At 51.0% G+C, this 19,135-nt stretch overlaps 8 protein-coding genes across 8 annotated transcripts; 3 read left to right on the top strand and 5 right to left on the bottom strand.

The window, feature by feature from the left end:
* Positions 1-344: 344 nt before the first annotated feature.
* Positions 345-1,894, bottom strand: rpt3 (proteasome regulatory particle base subunit RPT3; the record flags this gene model as incomplete). The annotated part of the gene is made up of 6 exons (XM_056959015.1): positions 345-363; positions 423-1,086; positions 1,135-1,421; positions 1,481-1,579; positions 1,643-1,684; positions 1,737-1,894. 6 exons carry the CDS (start codon positions 1,892-1,894, stop codon positions 345-347), a joined length of 1,269 nt encoding a protein of 422 aa, XP_056808405.1.
* Positions 1,895-4,319: 2,425 nt separating this feature from the next.
* Positions 4,320-7,244, top strand: N7506_009721 (putative ARID/BRIGHT domain protein (SWI1); the record flags this gene model as incomplete). The annotated part of the gene is made up of 1 exon (XM_056959014.1): positions 4,320-7,244. The coding sequence occupies one exon, from the start codon at positions 4,320-4,322 to the stop codon at positions 7,242-7,244; it is 2,925 nt and encodes a 974-aa protein (XP_056808404.1).
* Positions 7,245-8,393: 1,149 nt separating this feature from the next.
* Positions 8,394-9,260, bottom strand: N7506_009720 (mitochondrial 54S ribosomal protein mL49; the record flags this gene model as incomplete). The annotated part of the gene is made up of 3 exons (XM_056959013.1): positions 8,394-8,444; positions 8,529-8,917; positions 9,113-9,260. The coding sequence occupies 3 exons, from the start codon at positions 9,258-9,260 to the stop codon at positions 8,394-8,396; spliced, it is 588 nt and encodes a 195-aa protein (XP_056808403.1).
* Positions 9,261-9,513: 253 nt separating this feature from the next.
* N7506_009719 (eukaryotic translation initiation factor 3 subunit E) lies at positions 9,514-10,995 on the top strand (the record flags this gene model as incomplete). Its single annotated transcript, XM_056959012.1, has 3 exons — positions 9,514-10,664; positions 10,729-10,923; positions 10,977-10,995. Coding segments are annotated over 3 exons (1,365 nt in total), but the record flags the coding sequence as incomplete, so codon positions are not given.
* Positions 10,996-12,698: 1,703 nt separating this feature from the next.
* N7506_009718 (uncharacterized protein) lies at positions 12,699-13,223 on the bottom strand (the record flags this gene model as incomplete). The annotated part of the gene is made up of 3 exons (XM_056959011.1): positions 12,699-12,914; positions 12,993-13,034; positions 13,128-13,223. 3 exons carry the CDS (start codon positions 13,221-13,223, stop codon positions 12,699-12,701), a joined length of 354 nt encoding a protein of 117 aa, XP_056808401.1.
* A 1,159-nt stretch (positions 13,224-14,382) lies between these two features.
* On the bottom strand, positions 14,383-15,505 carry N7506_009717 (ArsA family ATPase; the record flags this gene model as incomplete). The annotated part of the gene is made up of 2 exons (XM_056959010.1): positions 14,383-15,015; positions 15,116-15,505. The coding sequence occupies 2 exons, from the start codon at positions 15,503-15,505 to the stop codon at positions 14,383-14,385; spliced, it is 1,023 nt and encodes a 340-aa protein (XP_056808400.1).
* Positions 15,506-16,017: 512 nt separating this feature from the next.
* Positions 16,018-16,545, top strand: N7506_009716 (hydroxyisourate hydrolase; the record flags this gene model as incomplete). The annotated part of the gene is made up of 1 exon (XM_056959009.1): positions 16,018-16,545. One exon carries the CDS (start codon positions 16,018-16,020, stop codon positions 16,543-16,545), a length of 528 nt encoding a protein of 175 aa, XP_056808399.1.
* A 470-nt stretch (positions 16,546-17,015) lies between these two features.
* N7506_009715 (H(+)-transporting V1 sector ATPase subunit B) lies at positions 17,016-19,014 on the bottom strand (the record flags this gene model as incomplete). The annotated part of the gene is made up of 9 exons (XM_056959008.1): positions 17,016-17,317; positions 17,369-17,546; positions 17,599-17,639; positions 17,694-18,276; positions 18,331-18,492; positions 18,550-18,585; positions 18,651-18,670; positions 18,761-18,845; positions 18,916-19,014. The coding sequence occupies 9 exons, from the start codon at positions 19,012-19,014 to the stop codon at positions 17,016-17,018; spliced, it is 1,506 nt and encodes a 501-aa protein (XP_056808398.1).
* Positions 19,015-19,135: the final 121 nt, after the last annotated feature.

The raw sequence follows: 19,135 nt of genomic DNA, 5'->3' as shown, positions 1-19,135 counted from the left end.
TGATGCATAGATCCAAACACCTGGGCACCTACCTAGGTAGCTGATATCTTCCACCGCGAGCCCTGTGGAGTGATTCCAAGGTTATCCCCGGGCTCTAACCTTAAAAGGTTTGGAAGGTTAGGTATGAGTGAAACTCCGGATCCGTGGCTACCTGTTGTACCATCGGTCGACCAATTTAGAGCTACTTCAACCTTGGAAGGCCTACAGCGTAGAATTACAACCTTGATGAACAAATGTAGTGATAATCCAAACGTGACAAATGGCGCCTGCATATTATTGATAATACAACTAGTGAAGACCAAGCGATTGTCACTCTTATCCACTTCCCAAAGATATCCAAGCGTTTACCGGTAGAAGTCGGGACTAGAATCAACGGATCAGCAAGAGCGAAAAGGGCATTCAAAACAAAGGGAAATACATACCGGTCATCATCCTGTCCAGTCTTCACTTGGACAGCGTAGGCGTCTTCAAGGTCAGATTGAATGATATTGTAGCGGTTCTTACGGACAGCCCGCAAACCAGCCTCCTGCATAATGGCCGCAATGACAGCACCGGAAAGAGGGTCGTTGCGCACAATGAGGGCATCGAGATCCACCTCAGGGGACAGCGACATTTTCGATGCAATGGTGGTGAAAATCAAGCGACGCTCACGGCGATCACGCAGGTTCGGGAACTCAATCTTGCGGTCCAGACGACCGGGACGCAGCAAGGCGGGATCCAGGGTATCGGCTCGGTTGGTGGCCATGATGACCTTGACATTGCTGGTCTGCTCGAAACCGTCCATCTGGTTCAGCAATTCCAGCAAAATACGCTGCACCTCACGATCGGCACCGGTTTGCGCATCGAAACGCTTTGTGGCGATGGCGTCGATTTCATCGATGAAGATAATGGCCGGTGAGTTCTCACGCGCCATTCGGAACACGTCACGGACCATACGGGGTCCTTCTCCGAGGTACTTCTGAACGAACTCCGATCCGTTGACACGGATAAAGCTTGCGGTTGTGCTGTTCGCCACAGCCTTCACCAGCATGGTCTTTCCGGTTCCGGGAGGACCGTACAGCAGAACACCGCGAGGGGGGTCGATACCTGCATCCTGTTAGCGATAGCATTGATTGCGAATCCACATGCACCTACCGATCTGCTTGTAAAGTTCGAAATGTGTCAAGGGCAGCTCGACAGCTTCCCGAATTTCCTGCTTCTGCATATCCAAACCACCAACATCTGCGTATGTCACATCGGGCTTCTCGTTTTCACCGAGCATCGCAATAGAGGAGTCGGCCTCTGGGGGAAGGATATCAACAAGTGCATTGGAGTGGCGGTGGAGGGCGACCGAGGATGAGGGCTTGAGCTTCTCGCGGTCGAGGGTGGACAGGATACGGACGACGTAATTAGAACCGGTCGAGCTTTGCACAATACCGGTACTGTCGAAACGTTAGCCTGGTGATCAACATGACCAGATTCGAGGTAAGACAATGCATACTTCTGATCGATAGCTTCCATAAACTGTCCGATGACCAATGGCACACTCTGTATACGCTTGATCTCTTCCTGTGCTCGCACCAGCTCCCTCTTCAAGCTTCTGCATTGACGAATTTGGTAAGTTTCTGGTCCAAAGCCTGCTATAGTCACCTGGGGTACATACCTCTGCTCATCCTTGATGTATTCCTCTTGCAGTTGGATATACCTGTGTTGTTGTCAGATCACTAATTCGATCCAAGAAACATGTCCAGACATACTCTAGATGTCTCTGTAGCCTCTTCAAAGTAGCATATTCATCGTTTCCATCAGCTCCCGTGCCATCAAGGGAATCCAAGTTGGCGAGGGCGTCGAGCGCGCCTGGCTTGACAAGAGGCGTGACGTTGTTCGCCGGATTCTCGACGGCAACGTCTCCCATGATTGATGCTCTAGACGGCGAGTGATATGTGTGAGTGGTATATGCCGATGACCAAGTTGTAGTAAAAAGGCTTTGAGGATGGTTGGTGGTGAATGACGCGCTGTGTGAAGGGTTCGGAGGCCGGCCATCTGGAGCTTTCGATGAATCGGGGAGCTTGGGTTCAATCACGTGACCACAACGTTGGAGCGGCGATTTGCCAACATCATTGTATGTTCACCTTCTAGTTTCATTGATATCCAGATAGATTGGGTAGCTTGAGTCGGGATTCAGAAGAATTTATTCCAATTTCAAAGTTGAAAAGGTCCATCTTTAATATTGAACAACTATCTGGTGATTTGATTCGAATACTTCAACTACTACACACCCAGCGCCCGTTGACTTTCGACAAGTCGTCTCGCTGTACGGAGTGAAGAAAACCGTAGTAAATTACACAATGCTTGGATTTACCAGCCATGGCCTTTGATTTCCCGTCTCTATCCTCTTTCTACCCTGTCTCCATGGATGTACCGGTCCACATCTATGGTCAGACACTAGCGGCTGCGGCGGTCTCAGCAACGCCCATGGCCAATTATGACGATCTTAAGCTCTGCTTGTATTGGTTCTCGCCCAGTGATGTGTAGGGGAGCTGGTGCTGCACGAAGTATTTCAGGCCTCGCACACCTGACCCAGCCCCCATGGCCAATTTCGGGGTTTCATGAACGTGCGCAAAACCTCGAGACAAATACGGTCAGCCATTGGAGACGGTCATGACCTCAGGGTGCCTTCAAGCCCTACAGAAAGGAAATGAGAAGCGGTTGATCCAATCATCTTTAGCGGTGGAGTAGTCCGGGACACAGTTAGGTGGGACAGGCACCAGAACGATCATGATTTCCTATGCGGATCGAGTCGGATCCTTGTACAGGGTTCACTGGGGGAACCCAGACCTTCCACTCTGAGTCGTCAATCATCGAATTTTTGGTGACTTCGGAGGGTTGGGCGCGCATCGACATGACTATCACACTAGCCTGAGCTTTATATAAGGAGAACCACCCGCCTTGAGGGCGCTTGATCTTCCTTTTTTTCTCTCTCTCTCTCTTCCCTCCCCTTCCCATGATAATTATGGGAATTTTTTGCTTCCCAACCCTACTTGATTGTGATGGCTAATCTTTTTTTACTTTGTTTCCTTTTATTATTCACGACTGTTGTGGCTATTCACCCCCATACGATACGTTCGGAGTATATGATCTAACCTGACTCGGCCAGACCGTTGGAATGGATCATCGGTTAGACGATTTACCAAACCCGAGATGGGGGTTTTATGATTTTTCTTTTTTTTTCTCTCTCCAGAGAATTTCCCATAAACCTTCTCTCTCTTCAATCCTCATGTTTCTGCTTCCCATCATATCCGTTGGCTTTATATGGCTTCGGTTGGGTTCCAAGACTGGGGATACCACAGACTAAACACGAACACTAACCACAGAACCACCAAATGAGAGCCATAATATGGGCAAAATCAAAGGGAAAGAAAAAGAGAAAAAAGAAAACAAGAAAACAAGAAAACCAAAGGCCTTAAAGAAAAGATTAACGCAGTGCAGGAAACCACAAAGCATCAGAAAGTCCATATACGCCGTAACACAAGTAACCGGAACAGGCAGAGACAGCGTTACGTGGGAAAAAGCTCTGACCTGTCAGTAATTTTCCCTCATTCTCTCCACTTCCCCTTTCATCCCTAACTGAACGGCTATTGTGAACTGCTAGGTACGCCATTCTTACGGATCCGTTTGCTTTTTTATGCTCTGCCCCATTATTTTCCTATTTTCTGGCTTTTATTGTGGCCACGCACTCCCTGATTCGGTTGCTTTGCCCTCCTGTCCTGTAGTCCATTTGTTCCGGTTACGGAGCCTTTTTATTATTCTCTCTTGGCCGTGGAAGATCTAGAGTGGCTTTGCGTTTCCCAGGTTCTCTGATTTGCTGACAATTCACCCCCTTCCCCAGCTCTTTATCCTTTCCCATCCCCCCATATCTCACGCCTCCCTGTGGCCGCCTCAGGCTACCAACACCACGTGACTCCAACCTCTGTGCCTTCACCTGCCATCCGCCCCCCGGGACCCGGTCTCAGTCATCCGTTCGCAAAGCGGAATTTTAGTCAATCCAGCCTTATCGGTATGTACCTTATTTTCTCCATTCCCTTCCCCATCATCTTCCCCAATCCGATCGGTCCCATGTTCCTTCCCTTTTGATCGGAGTCGCGCCTGGTCGCGCGCGCCTTTCCCCAAACATCTCCACGGGACGCGTCCGAACGTCCCACCATTGGACTAGGGTCCATATCATCTCCATCTCAAACATGGAATCTGCATCATCGCGCGACTATCAAGATGGAGGGCGATGCGATTGTTCACAGGCTGACCCGTCATTTCAGGTAGATGGGTTGGGATAACCGCTCGACATGAATGCTTGGCTTGCCGACGCTTCCAATATTCCTGGCCAGGAAAATGGCGCCTTCCATCCATCCACTATAGACCCCTCTACTGCTTTCCTCCATGGATCTCCGACCCCCCAGGATCCATCGCAATTCCAGCGCATGTTCAATGGTGTGCCGCGGAATGCTTCGCCGGGTTTCCACAACCCGAATCAAGTCATCCCATCCAAGCGAGGGCGCCCAGAAGATGGCATGCCCATGTCACCTAGGCCCGCGCCAGGTGGTGTGACAGGGTCGCGATCCCAGACCCCTCACCAGGTGCCATACCCTGGCTACCAAGGTCCGGCCAATGGCAATGCACAGTTCCAGCAACACCCTACGCCCTACCAGCACCTCCAGCAAGCTTCTCCTAATGTCACCCAGTCGCCAATCATGCAAGACTTCGATCAGCAAAGTGTTCGCATGGGAACCGCGTCCCCAAGCCCCTTCTCGCCAGCCGGCCCGCACCCTGGACCCCACATGTCTCCCTCCCAGTCGGATCATGGTAGCCGTGTAAATACGCCGCAAAATGCCAACTTCATGCAACCGCAACAGTTTGGTGGTATGCCGCAAGGTCCTGGTCCTGGGATGACCTCAGCTGCCCCTCAGCCCTCGATGCAAGCACCGCAGTTTGCTGGCATGTCACAAGTAGGCTACCAGCAGGCGCTGGCGAACCAGCAGCAGCGCTTACACGCCTTGCAACAGCAGTCACAGTCGCGTATGAACCCCAATCCTGCATTGGCTGCGCGGCAAGGTCCAGTCGGTATGAACCCGATGGCCAACCCCCAGCAGCAGATCGGACAAATGAGACAGATGCCACCGAACATGCAACCAAATGCTCCAAAACAACCTAGCAACCCAGAAGGATTTATCCGGTCATTGCAGAAATTCATGATGAGCCAAAATCTTCCTTTGGACCCCAACCCCACTGTCAGTGGTCGCCCAATCAACTTGGTTCAACTCTATGGCACGATCATAAAGATGGGAGGATCAAAAAAGGTCACCGCCACGAACATGTGGCCTGCAGTGGCGCATTCACTGGGCTTCCCTCAGGTTCAATATCCCACAGCCGCCCAAGAGTTCCAAACCCACCACACAAGGAATTTGGCTCCTTACGAACAAGCTTTCCTCAACTCCCAACAAAGATCAGCTGAAATGCAGCAACAAGGCGGCATGCCTCGCCCGCCCGGCCAATTCCAGTCGCCTGCGCCGAAGCTCAACACAGGGTACGATCAACCGCAGCAGCCAATGGCACAGTCCCCGCAAAATAACACCCCTGTGCACAATCAAAATCCTGGGAACCCAGCCAATGGGTTTGCCACACCCACACATGCCCGGAGCCAAAGCAGGCCAGTCCAGGCCGGCCATAGATCGAGTCTCTCGCGCCCATCGCAAACGCCAATCCCACCGACGGAACCTGCAACGGGCCAATTCCCAACGCCATCTCCTGCTCCATCCGGCAAGGATGTGACTCCAGGCCCTGGTCAGTCACAACCACCGGAGCAAAAGCTCGAGCCTTTCGTGAAGCGACCTATCGAGGAAACCTTCAAGCCTATGGTGTTGACAGGAAGTCGTATGCATGGACCCATTGTGGTTGATGAGATGTTCCAGATTGGCGAGGATATCACCAGACTTAAACCAGACGTACCCGCATTCGCTGAACTTGGGGTCGTGGATATTCACGCACTGACAATGGGCCTCCAGTCTGGAATCACTGCAGAGATCCGGGTTGCCCTCGACACACTTACCACTCTCTCTGGCGAACCAACTGTTCAGATCTCCTTGGAAAACTGTGATGACTTGGTTGAGAGTTTGATTGATTGCGCCGAAGATCAGGCTGAGATGCTTGCACAGCACACCGTCGAATTGACGGATGCTATGACTTTACGATCCTATGATGAGATCACACGGGACTGCCAGCTTGAAAACACCTCCCTCACAGATACCTCCCCCTTCGGGAGTCTCGATTATGAATTGGACCGAGCCGTGGATCGACTCATCTGTATCACCACCATTCTACGAAATTTCTCATTCAGCGAGACAAACTTCCTTCCCCTCGGCATCCCGCCTGTTGCCCAATTATTTGCCTCGGTCTTCCGTTACATGGGCACTCGAAAGAACTTCCTACGCACAAGCCACAACACTTTGGACTTCATGAAAGATGCAGTGATCTTGCTGAGCAACTTAGCCCACGTTGTCCAGATTCCCGGCAAAGAGGAGGCTTTGAGTTTATTGACGTTTTTGCTTGCATTCTCGCCAGAGCCTGAGCCTATCTCATCATCTGGCAAAGTGATGTTCACTGCGTTCAACTCCGCCGTCGATCGTTACACTCCAGCAGCCGTTGATGGCCTCGCGAAGATGCTGGCAAGGGACGATCCAAACCGAACTTACTTCAAAGCTATCTTCTCAGGCGATGGGTCCACTTCACCCCAACCTGAATTGTTGACTCGCGCCTTCGGCCTTGCTATCTCCTGTGTCCCCGACAAAAAGCCCATGGCAGTTGTGGATGCGCGCAAGGTTTTCTTGATGCAAGGTCTCTTGTCGGCTGATGTGCTCACCACCTTCGCGGACGGATCTCTCGCCAAACAGTGGCTTGAGTCGGTTGATGGGTTTGCCGTTCATCTCCTGCGACTTTCTTGTGCTCTTTGCACGGAGCGTATCCCCCAAATCAATATTCGCCAGAGGGGCCCAGCCGAAGCCGATGCGTATGCTTTCAGCTCAATTGTGAACCGCGGCCTGGGAATCCTTCGCCGCCTCGCCGAAAAGTCCAAGCAAATCGACAATACCTCCCCCCTCAACATTCCATCGGGAATTCTTCCCAGGAAAGAGAGCCTTTTGGGCGCACTGCTCCTTCCAAACATCGATGGAGGCGTTGTTCGCCAACTTCTCACCTACGCTCGGTTGGCGGAGTAAATTCATGCCTGCGTGAATATGCAACCTTCACCGGGGCGACAAGCCAGCTCCTTGATTCGGGTAGATTTGGTTTTTTGTTCACCTGGTAAATGCAACAGTCTTGATTCTCATGTCATTTGTACTCATGCCAGTAATCCGTCTCCTTGTTCTTTTGTTTTGGGCGCTGGTTGGCAACGGAGTTCAGCTTCCTCTTCTTCACTTGTGAAATAGCGTTCTGCTCTATATTTTAGTGTACAATGCTCAAAATACCCTCGATGGAAATCGAGTGATACTGCAACATATACATTGATCTACCATTGGCGACTACCCAAGTGCTCTTGCATTTCTATGTTTCTCGTAACCTGAAAAAGAACACCTGAGCACCCATGGACAACCCTGGGGTCTTTCGTAGAACAACCTTGCTCCATATGTTCCAAGGTTACTCTACCAGGGTTCCATTCCAGGTTGTTTGGATGCCCAGGTATACGAGGCGTGTTCTTCAGTAATGAAACCTTGGAACTTCCCTCGAGTACATACTGACAGATCCTCCATGCCACTTGTGCATCGTGGGTCGACCTCGGGACACGCCTTACTTCTGTTACTCGAACTGACCGCTACTCATGTATGAACATTTCTTCCTATTGGCCAAGCAGTAGATTTCTGAGGATATGGCATTGAGTGAGGTCATTCAATAGATAAAGCAAGAACAAGCACCCCATCCAGTCGTCGAAAATATACAGAGTAGGAAATGTTACAGGTCGAGAGAAGATAATGGAAAGATGAGGGGGCAAAACAAATACAGAGGTACACGCCAGAAGACACGACCGAGCAGATAAAGACAAAACACCGAAGGAAGAAAAAGAGAAGAAGAAACAACCCGCAGCAAGATTAGAAATAGGCACAGGGAGAACAAATGGAATCCAAAATCCAAGATAGATCTTACCCATTTCAGGGGCTACCTTGGATTTTTTTCATTTATTCCTTTTTGCTTCCCTGGCTTTCTTTCAATGCACTTTGATTCTCGCTCTCTCGGGTGAGTATGCTTTGGCATATTCCTCCAGTGAGAATATGCTGATGATTTTTGGTATTCAGCCTGGGTCACGAGTAGATCCTGATAAGGTCTTCGTCCGCAACAGCTTGGAAAAGATGTATTAGAGAAAAGAAATGAATTTAGAATCCTCGCTCCTTGAGGAATTCCACAATCTCAGGTTTCCGCCAGCCCTAGGATATGTGAGCCATTGTTGTGGTTTGTGGTGTGGTGTGGTAGGAGATGATATGATATCATCAACATAATTCAGAACATACCTTGACAATGATGTGACCAGTGAGTCGGTTAAGGGTCACGTCGGGGTTGGGCTTGCCGCGCACGTCGGACACGTTCAGTGCAACAGCCAAGTCGTTGCGAAGGGCATCCAGGTCACCTTCGGTCTTCTGGACCTTGGTAAGTTGCTTGTTACCGCCGGCCTTTGTGTCGACGTAGACGGGCAGTTGGTTGGAAGCGGTGCGACGGACGAAATAAGGGAGGTTGGTGAGCTGCAGGGGAGGGCTAGGTTTCTTTGTGGGTTTCACTGGTGTAGGGGATGCCGATGCGGAGGTGGTGTGTTCTTTCAAGGCTTGCGCTTGACGGCGGAGTTGAGTGAGGAAGGTGCGGCTTTGGCGGATAGAGAGAGTAGGGAGAGAAGATTGAGAACGGACTGAAACAGTAAGTTAGCAACGCGCTTTTATCGTGGGCAAGATCCCGAGAAGAGTCCGACACGAGACGTATGCATGTTTTTTTTTCTCTCGCCCCGGTCAATTGTTGGTCGCGAGATCTAGCTCGACTCGCGCATCAAGTGTAGAGCTAGTGTACAAAGAGACCAAGGGTTCAATGATGTGATAATGAAACTTACGTGAAGCTTGCAACCTCGCCTGAGGACATAATGTGGAAAATGAACTAGATGCTGCCATGGAAGCCATGGACTGTGCAGGGCTGACGCGCAGAGCAACAACCTGGGTTCGGAAGGCCGAAGCCGGACCTGAGTGTAGAAGAGACGCCATTTGAGCGTTCTAAAGGACCGGGATAAAAGACCCAAAGGTTGAAGATTGGAGAGATACTGGAGGAGACTGGAAATAGCCGGAGCCAACATCTGATGCTCCTCTGCTCAGATTTTCTGCCACCGCTTCCCAACACCCACTTCCCAAAAGGGTTTAGGGCCACCGACGCCCGCACAATCTGCAAATTCTCCATTGATCGCGGTTGGCCTTTGCTATCCCCCTCTAGACGTTTTCCCCCTTTCTGCCATCTTTTTAGACCCATCATGGCAGACAACGCCCCCCTACCGCCGAGACCATGCTCAGCGGCGCTGCTGCTCACCAACCCAAGACCGCCGAGGAGATCGCCTCCCAGCATGATTTGCTGCCCCGACTCATCCCGTACCTCGACCGTCACCTGGTGTTCCCCCTGCTTGAATTCAGCGCTACCGGAGATGAGGAGGACAAGGAAATCACCCGGGCCAAGTACGAGCTCCTGAAGCACACCAACATGACCGACTACGTTGCCAACTTGTGGCAAGAAATCAACAACTCCGACACAATCCCCGACGAGTTTGTGAAGAAGCGCGAGGAGGTCCTGGCCAAGCTACAGCACTACCAGGAACAGAGCGAGAAGATTACCGAGTTGTTGCAGGATGAGGAGGTCGTGGGTAACCTGCGCAGTGACAAGGCCGCCAACTTGCGTTTCCTCGAGGAACAGCACGGTGTCACCAACGAGATGGTCAACAGCCTCCACGACTACGGTCGCTTCCAGTACAGCTGCGGTAGCTACGGAAACGCTGCTGAGCTGCTTTACCAGTTCCGTGTTCTGTCCACCGACAACGACAAGGTTGCCTCCGCTACGTGGGGTAAGCTCGCCTCAGAGATCCTGACCACGAACTGGGAGGGTGCGATGGAGGAAGTTCAGAAGGTCAAGGACTCAATCGAGACCCGTCTCTTCAACAACCCCATGGCTCAGCTCACCAACCGCTCTTGGCTCATCCACTGGTCGCTGTTCCCCTTCTTCAACCACGATCCCGCTCGCGACGTTCTCACCGACCTCTTCTTCTCCCCCGCCTACATCAACACCATCCAAACCAGCTGCCCTTGGGTTCTGCGCTACCTCGCCGCCGCCGTCATCACCAACCGCAGCCGTCCCCACAAGCACTCTGGTATCTACCAGAAGCAATTGAAGGATCTTATCCGCGTCGTGCGCCAGGAGGACTACGAGTACACCGACCCCATCACCGATTTCGTCAAGGCTCTCTACGTCGAGTTCGATTTCGAGGAGGCACAGAAGAAGCTCGGCGAAGCTGAGGAGGTGCTCCGCAGCGATTTCTTCCTTGTCTCGGCTGCTGACGCTTTCGTCGACGCTGCCCGTCATCTCATCTCCGAGAGCTACTGCAAGATTCACCAGCGTATTGACATCAAGTAAGTTGAAATTCCCGGACAAAATTGGGCTGGTTTCGAACAAGCCGGCTAACCATTTATCTAGCGACCTGTCCACTCGCCTCGGTCTCAGCCAGGATGAGGGTGAGAAGTGGATTGTTAACCTGATCCGCGACACTCGGGTTGATGCCAAGATCGACTACAAGGAGGGCACTGTTATCATGAACCACCCTCCCCAGTCGGTTTACCAGCAAGTCATCGAGAAGACCAAGGGTGCCTTCTTCCGCACACAAGTCTTGAGGTATGTGCACCCCAACAAAATACCTCTCAATCAGATCACTAACATTATCCCAGCTCGGCTGTCGCAAAATAAACACCCGCATGACCTGATGTCGAAAACTGATCTTTTCTCTGTTATGTGATTTTCAACTTGTTTCTGCCTACCCATTTTTAGTGATCTCACCGTGTAGGTCACAACACGGTTGTTTAAGGGATTGGGACACCATGCAGAGTGGCATCCGGCTGGCGTTTTTCGGTGGTCCACCTTACCTATTTCTTTACCTCTTTAGTCATCTTGCAGTTCTTATGCTCTCTCCCTCCCCATATATCACTTCTTTGTCAGACTGTTTGCCTGACCTCTTTATGTATTGGCCATATCTGGCCCGGGGTGGATGGGAGGTGGGCGCCCCAAAAAACAGCCACGAGACATGGCGCCCCCGGTCCATCTGTTGGAGGGGGAAAAGAAGAGAGATGGAGATATGAATGTAGTAGACTCCTTGAATTTGGGGGTCTGACTGATCAATGCTTTTACGAATGGTCTATAGAGATGAGTGAAAGATGATTTCTTGACAATATTCTTTTTTTCCAATGGTCTTGGTTCCTGATGAAGTAATATCTAAGCAGCTTCGTACCCAGCAGGGGATTGTGATAAGGCTATGTGACGCTGCAAGATACCGTATCCGCAAACGATATCTAACAAAGTCCACCTAGGAGTATCACCAGTCGCAAAGACGAAAGTAGTCAGATTCCAAGGGTCCGAGGCTGAGTACTCTTGATGATATGTATACCAACCATCAATGCTGATTGGCTGAACCAAGACATACGGGGAAAGACTAAAAAGTGGGTCTGATATATGCTTCAAAACAACATAGAAGAAACAACCAGTTCATCCCATTTGAAAAGATCTCGAGTTAAAGAGATGAACAGTCTTGGATAATACATCTTTAAATAAGCGGGATATCTTGGGAAATGTCCTGGACCCCTGGAGGTATAGAAGAATGAGAGCCTTGGAGGTCACCATTCTTGGAATCTATCACCACCTTCTCACAAAATCTCCATACATCCCCTGTTCGTGTACTGCTTTTCAATTTACTTTTGTTGAAACCGCTTCTTAACTATTAAATGCATTTTTGAGACAGCCTCGTGAAACTGAAGCCATAGTTGACATCTCACTCTTCCCCACAACACCTATCCTGACTCTGCCCTAATGTAAGTAGTACACGAGCACAAAGAAGCGCAATTTATACCTAGATGCTGATGATATTCATCTAGTAATCTATTGAGATCTATGATCTTGTCGCGATAGGGAATGAACCAATGCATGCATTTACAACGAAACTTGAAATCGAGGTCAAGTCAAGTTGTGAAACCGGGATTGAATTGAACGTCAACGGGTATCTTGAACAAGAAAAAACCAGAGAAATGACATAAAGTGAAGAAATAAAAGGCGTTCATATCAGCTCGCGAGCATCTATGATTGCCCACAACAGCATTGTTCGCTATCCCGAGATCCCGGATTGGACCTGCATTCCTCCTTTCACTGGTCCGATCTCCTGGATGAGTTGGATATAGCCTTGGTCTCGCTCATGTGTTCCGGTATTTGGAGACGGTTCCAAGGTTTTATCTTGAACAGCACTTCAATCCAAGAAGGTGGACAAGGAAGGAAATTTATCCGAGGAACTAGAGAGCACCAGACAGCAGGACAGTATGGCGCCTCTACGAGTAGGGTTGCAACAGAGTCCAAGGGCTTTCCAGGGGCCAGGAAGCTGGATGTCCAATGGAAGCAAGGAAGAGAGGTCAACGGCCGCCTCTTGATTCGGGCTCTGTACGTCGCCGTGGTCCGGACGTGTTGATTGGGATGATTTCGTTGATATATGGCTCATTTGAGGACTGGTGGGACGAGTAATCACTGCTGGTACTAGGTGTTGAGGTGTTACTGTTGTTGTGGGTCATCCGGGTGGCTTCTTGCTTCTCGTACTCTCGAGACATTGCAGTGAGGTCATTGATTTGCTCCTGGTAGTTAGAATTAGTATTGGCATGGTCTTGTTATGGCTCCGAGGTATGTATCAAAGGGCTCAGGGGAGAACCAACTCGCGTAAGAGGCACACCGACGATCATATAACCTTCTCGTTGCTATTGATGTTAGACGGGAATGTCCATAGTATGGGCAGGGGTATGTTAAGGAGCGGTAGTAGCGGGACACACTTGGTAGCTAAAGGGCCTCACTGTCGCAGAAGGACCTAGGAATTCATGGATGCGTCCCAGGACGACATGTCGAGATAGTCCGTAACCCGGAAGCCAGTACTGCTGGACGCGAGACATTGTCAAGGCAAGTGCAGCAAGATAAATAAGGCAAGGAATCAGTTTCTGATGCCAATGGACACCGAGACGAACGGTCCGTGCCTGAACTCTTGCGGGACTTTTGACAGCCCTTCTGACGGACGCGACATGGGGTATAAATAGGCTTAAGGGACCTCCTCCAAGCACACTCAGAGCCAATCTCATAACAGGTGCACGGAGTATGAACACACCGAGACCTCGGAGATGATCGCACACATCAACGAGGGAAAAAAGGGGACCGCGTACCCCCTTTGTCGTCCAAGTGCACGATCCACTACCACTGGAGGGCAAATGAGACCGCTTACCCGCGAACCCGGTAAATCTCGGGGGCTAATGACTGAATATGACAAGGCCAGAAGCAACAGCGGCATTCACCCAGTACTCCGTACTGGCCCAGATCTGTGTATCTCGCGAGAGGAGGGATCACCTCGGAACGTTCGGGGCTGAGAACTAGAAAGCCATGACCCGCCTCACTTTATCGAACAACGAGACCCAACCCTTTCCCCCCTCCCTCGTTTTTGTTGGCGCATGTCATGTCACGAAAGGAACATTGACCATGGCTCCATCATCTACCCCTTGCTACCGAGAACCCGGTGGGTAAAAAAAGTGAGGCTTGCATGGAGGAGCAGTGGTCTCGAATCAATCCAACCCCGATGATTGGAGTAGTCATGGAAGGCAAGTTTCAAAGTATGACCGAAGCTAGTGGAGAACAGCGCTTAGCTTTCTCCTCACCGCATCTCAAAATCTATGCAGCGCCAAATTGGCTCTTCCTGCGGTGATGTCGTGGCACCACGGATTGTTCGTCTGGGGTCGCGGGGCCACTGAGCTGCAGCGAAGATATCTGCAACTCTCGCTTTTCGGACAGGATTGTGTTCTGTTTCAATTGCCAAGGAAATCGTAGATTCTGGATTGTTAATTAAAAACAAACCCAATTATCAAAAAAGAGCCCCCAGCGCTGAGACCCTCTTCGCGTTCGTTTGAAAGAAAGAAGAAAAAAGCAGGTTTATAGCTCATTCGCTGTGTCTCTCGTAAACCAATCATATACGCCAATCATGCTGGAAATATTATTCTTCTAGTCTTTTTCGTAAATCGTCCGACCCCCAGGAGTGATCGATACTGGACAGTGTGTACATATGACCTCTTACTGAGGAGGCTGGTATGGAGTCACCAACATCTCACTGAACTTTTCCAACTTCTCCTTTCCACGCACCTCCTCCACCAGCATGGGCATGCGGACCACATTGAAATCCTCATAGAGCTCCTCAATCTGCTCCAGATACTTCTTCTGCATCTTTCTGCGTGCCGTGCACTGGTCGCAGTTACTGCCCTCCTTGGGGAACAGCAGCTGATTGACCACGATCGAGTGGGTGTCAATGTTGTAGCTGGTCAATTCCTGGATCATACGTTCCGTCTCGTAGAGTGACAAGAACTCCGCAATACAAACACAGACAAAGGTGGTCATGTCCGGGTTCTTGAACTGCGTGTTGACTTCACTGATGGTCTCGCGCAGCGATTCCATCTTCTGGAGTAACTCATCCATATTCTGACCGCCGGGAAGACCGCCCCTCGCGCCCAGAATGGAGTTGAGCATGGGGCCGAACTGAGTGGACAGCTGGGAGAGCTTCGCGAGGGCCTTCTCGAGCACGGTGGGGAATTGGAGGAAGCGGAGGGTGTGGCCGGTAGGAGCGGTGTCGAATACAATGACCTCGTAAGAGAGCGACTTGACCTGCTTGAGGACTTCGGCGAAGGACATGGCCTCGTCAACACCGGGGATCTGGGCGCCACCAAAGTTAGCTTGACACGTAGGAGAAAGTGGAACACATAGCACATAGCACATCGCACATAGCAAATCGCACTCAGCACATAGCACTTACGCTGAAAGCCAAATCCTGCATCATGTTGCCCATGCCCAGTCCGGCCATGGGATCCTCGCCTTGACCGTCTCCGGTGGCTAGCAGATCCTGGATGCTGCCGTTGGGGTCGATCTCCATGGCGCTCAGATTCGAGTAGCCGTCGATGAGGCGGGCCTCCTTTCCGAACTTCTGACCAAAGGCATCGCTGAGGTTGTGTGCGGGGTCGGTGGAAATAAGCAGGACGGACTTGCGCACTTTGGCGAGCTGGATGGCCAACGAGCACGAGGTGGTGGTCTTACCCACACCTCCCTTACCTCCGACGAAGATCCAGCGGAGTGTGTTTTGATTGAGGACGGACTGGAGCGTAGGCTCCATGTCCAAATCGTCGCTTTGTACCACGGCGGAAGACATTGTGATGGTTGTGGAGTGAAGTTGGTGCCGCAAGTTGACGTTGGTCTTTGCCCCGCAAATCGAACAATCGAACTTTCCGGAAGACAATCTGCTTTTCTGCGCTCTTTCTCTTCGGTCTTTGAAGCCTTTTCTTTTTCTCTTTTGTCATATATTCGAAGAAGGCTGGGGGTTGACCTTGCACACACCTTATTTATTTATTTTTTACTTTGTGACATGATTGGGTTCTTCCAACCTCTGTGAATAGCACATCGCATGTCTCTTGAAACAGGAAAAACATAACAAAACATCGCAATTCATCAATTGCAAAATATCCATTCTCAGCACAGGATATAGACTAACAACTAACAGCTAACACCCAAAAGGAAGGTTGTACACTGCTCGGAGTCCTGTCGATAGCAGCGTGGTACTCTCCGCACCCATCGGTGTCCTCCGATGGCAGCTAAATAGAAAAACAAAGCCCACCCTCTTCATTTTCTGACTTTCATCCTTTAATCCAAGCCCCCATTCCCTGCATGGATTCACCTCAAACCCAAACCAACCGCATCGCCAATCGACTCGCCCTCTACCAACATCAAATCTCCCCGCATTCCTCCCCCACCAAACCAAACCCAACCACCACACCCAAGTCCACCATGGCCGCCCGCGACCCCATCACCTGCCATTGCCTAAACACCCTCACAGGCACCCCAGCCGCAAACCTCCCAGTGACCCTGACACTGCTTTCGGGCCCCGCCTCCGGTGCCACTTTCCACGCAACCACCAACCCGGACGGCCGTGTAGCGAACTGGAAGCCCGTTGCCGACGAGACGGTCCCGGCTATCCTGGCGGGACTGGAGACTGCGGAGACCAAGACTAACTGGTCTGTGCGCTTTGAGGTCGGGCCCTGGTACGAGGCTCAGGGGATCGAGAGCTTCTGGCCGGAGGTTGAGGTCAAGTTTACTGTTAAGGGACGTGGGAGGGAGGGAGAGGAGGGTTGGCGTCATTATCATGTGCCTGTTTTGTTGGGACCTTGGAATTATTCTACCTACCGGGGTTCGTGATTGTGAGGGGTTGTGGATGTCTGGTATAGAGTAGATCTATTGCGGATGGGACCTCGGGATAGTGGGGCGACGACTTTGATTTCCGTTCATTTGGTTGTTTATCCATGTTGATTGAGACCTCGGGAGTAGCGAGAGAAACGATTTGTGTCTGAATAGACCTGTTGATATGTATACTCCATGGGTAGTGTACGATCTGTGTAGGCCACTAGCACTGGGACCCGCCTTGGACGAGGGGATGATGGTGGATAAGCAGAATCAGATATGACAACATGTGAAAACTACTGAACGACGTCAAGTATTCTAAAGTCAATTCACAGGACGGCCGAGGTTCAGATCTCATGGTAAACGGAGGAACAGTGTACACAAAACGATAACATGCCAATAGAGAGTAAATTGTCAAAAAGAAGCAGCGAGATTGCCAAACGCGGGCTAACCCCATACGAGCCTATGAACACAACACAAGACAATATTTACGCATTAGTATCGATGAGGTCGGTACCTTGCTGCGCCGAGGTGCCGTGGGTATCCTTAGGAGCATTCTTGCGGGGAGAGCGAGTGTAGAACTCATCAAGAACCTTCTTGGGGATACGGTTGAGGAGCTCCCGAGGGTAGATACGGAGCAGGTTCCAGGCGATATCCAGAGACTCGTGAATGTTGCGAGCCTCGTAGGCAGACTGACTAATGAAGGTGTCCTCGAACTTGTCGAGGAACTCCAGAGAGAGCTTGTCTTCGGCGGAGAGCGCTTCTTCACCGACGACGGCCTTCATGGCGGCTGTGGAATTGCATTAGGTGGGCAACCGCGGAGATTGAGGAGTGGACTTACCAGCATCACGACCAATGGCGTACTTGGCGTACAGCTGGTTGGATACATCTGAGTGATCCTTGCGCGTACGGCCTTCACCGATGGCGGACTTCATAAGACGGGAAAGCGATGGCAGGACGTTAATTGGGGGGTAGACACCCTTGTTGTCTAGCTGGCGGTCAATGAAAATTTGGCCCTCCTAGAATTCAGTTAGTATGTAAATCTCTATGACCAGGAGGGGACAATATTACCGTAATGAAACCAGTCAGATCACTGATGGGGTGGGTAATATCTGCGCGAGGGAAATTAGCTTAAGAAAACCGAAGCCAGATCATGAGGCTCATACCATCGTTAGGCATGGTCAAAATGGGAATCTGGGTGATAGAGCCATCACGGCCCTCAACGCGACCAGCGCGCTCGTAGAGAGTCGCCAAATCCGTGTACATGTAACCGGGGTAACCACGACGTCCAGGGACTTCTTCACGGGCAGCAGAAACTTCACGCAAAGCATCACAGTAAGCTGAGATATCAGTCATAATAACGAGAACGTGCTTCTCGAGCTGGTAGGCAAAGTATTCGGCAGTCGTCAGAGCCAGGCGAGGAGTGATAATACGCTCAATGGTGGGGTCACTGGCCAAGTTCAGGAAGAGAGTGGTGCGCTCCATACTGCCGTTCTCCTCGAACTCGCGAGTGAAGAATCGGGCAGTTTCAGTGTTGACACCCATGGCAGCGAAGACAATGACGAAGTCGTCGCCGTGAGCATCCTGAGCGCTCTTGGTGACCAGACTGGCCTGTCGGGCTATACTGGCTGCAATCTCGTTGTGGGGAAGACCGGCACCGGAGAAGATAGGAATCTTTTGACCACGAGCGATGGAGTTCATGGTGTCAATGGCAGAGATACCAGTAGAGATCATCTCCTCGGGGTAGACCTGGTATTTGCATTAGCTCATGACTCCTAGAGACTGGATTGCTGAATCGATTACCCGGGAGTAGGGGTTGATGGGCTTTCCGTTGATATCCATGTACTCCTCCGCAAGCACCTTGGGGCCCTTGTCGATCGGACGTCCTGAACCGTCGAATACACGACCCAGCATGTCCTCGGACACACCAAGCTTCAAACTGTGGCCGGAGAACTCGACTTTTGTCTAACCCCGATATCAGCGCCGATTCAAGCCAGAGCTTCTTGTTAGGATGTTCCCTACCTTCTTCACATCCACACCAGATGTACCCTCAAATACCTAGACCGGTCGAATGTTAACGTCCATCACATAAAGTGGATCGGAGTGGTAGTGCTAGTTCGTACCTGCACAACGGCTCGTTCTCCTATAAGTCAAACCGCAGAGTTCAGCAAGCAGTTCTGTAACAAGCGCATAGTAGGACCGCATTGGATGTATTCCAGCCAGGGGAGCTCACCTTTAACCTCCAACACTTGACCGGAGCGCTCCGAGCCATCGGGCAGTGTCAGAGTGACAATCTCGTTGTACCGAGGGAATTTCACCTATACCACAACAAACGCCATTAGTCAAATCTCCCTATTGGCAGTGTCAAGCTGTCTCCGGGGTTCTCACCCCGTCGAGGACAACAAGCGGTCCGTTGATGCCTCCGATAGTGTTGTAGCTGGCGCGGGGCTTGGCGCTCTCAATCTTGGGGTCGGCGGACTCGGACATGGTGGGCAGATCAAATCCTGTACACCGTGAGAATAGAGGATCAGATGGGAGTCGAGTCGGTTTGGACAGGATGACCTGGAGGGTTGCCAAGCTGTCTAGAGCTCGGGCGGTGTTGTAACAC

The sequence above is a fragment of the Penicillium brevicompactum genome, assembly GCF_028827555.1.
Source record: "Penicillium brevicompactum strain IBT 35665 chromosome Unknown utg000006l_segment0_segment0, whole genome shotgun sequence".
NCBI classification, from domain to species: Eukaryota; Fungi; Ascomycota; class Eurotiomycetes; order Eurotiales; family Aspergillaceae; genus Penicillium; species Penicillium brevicompactum.
Note: the sequence above shows the minus strand (reverse complement) of the source record. Positions and strands in the feature narration are given on the sequence as shown.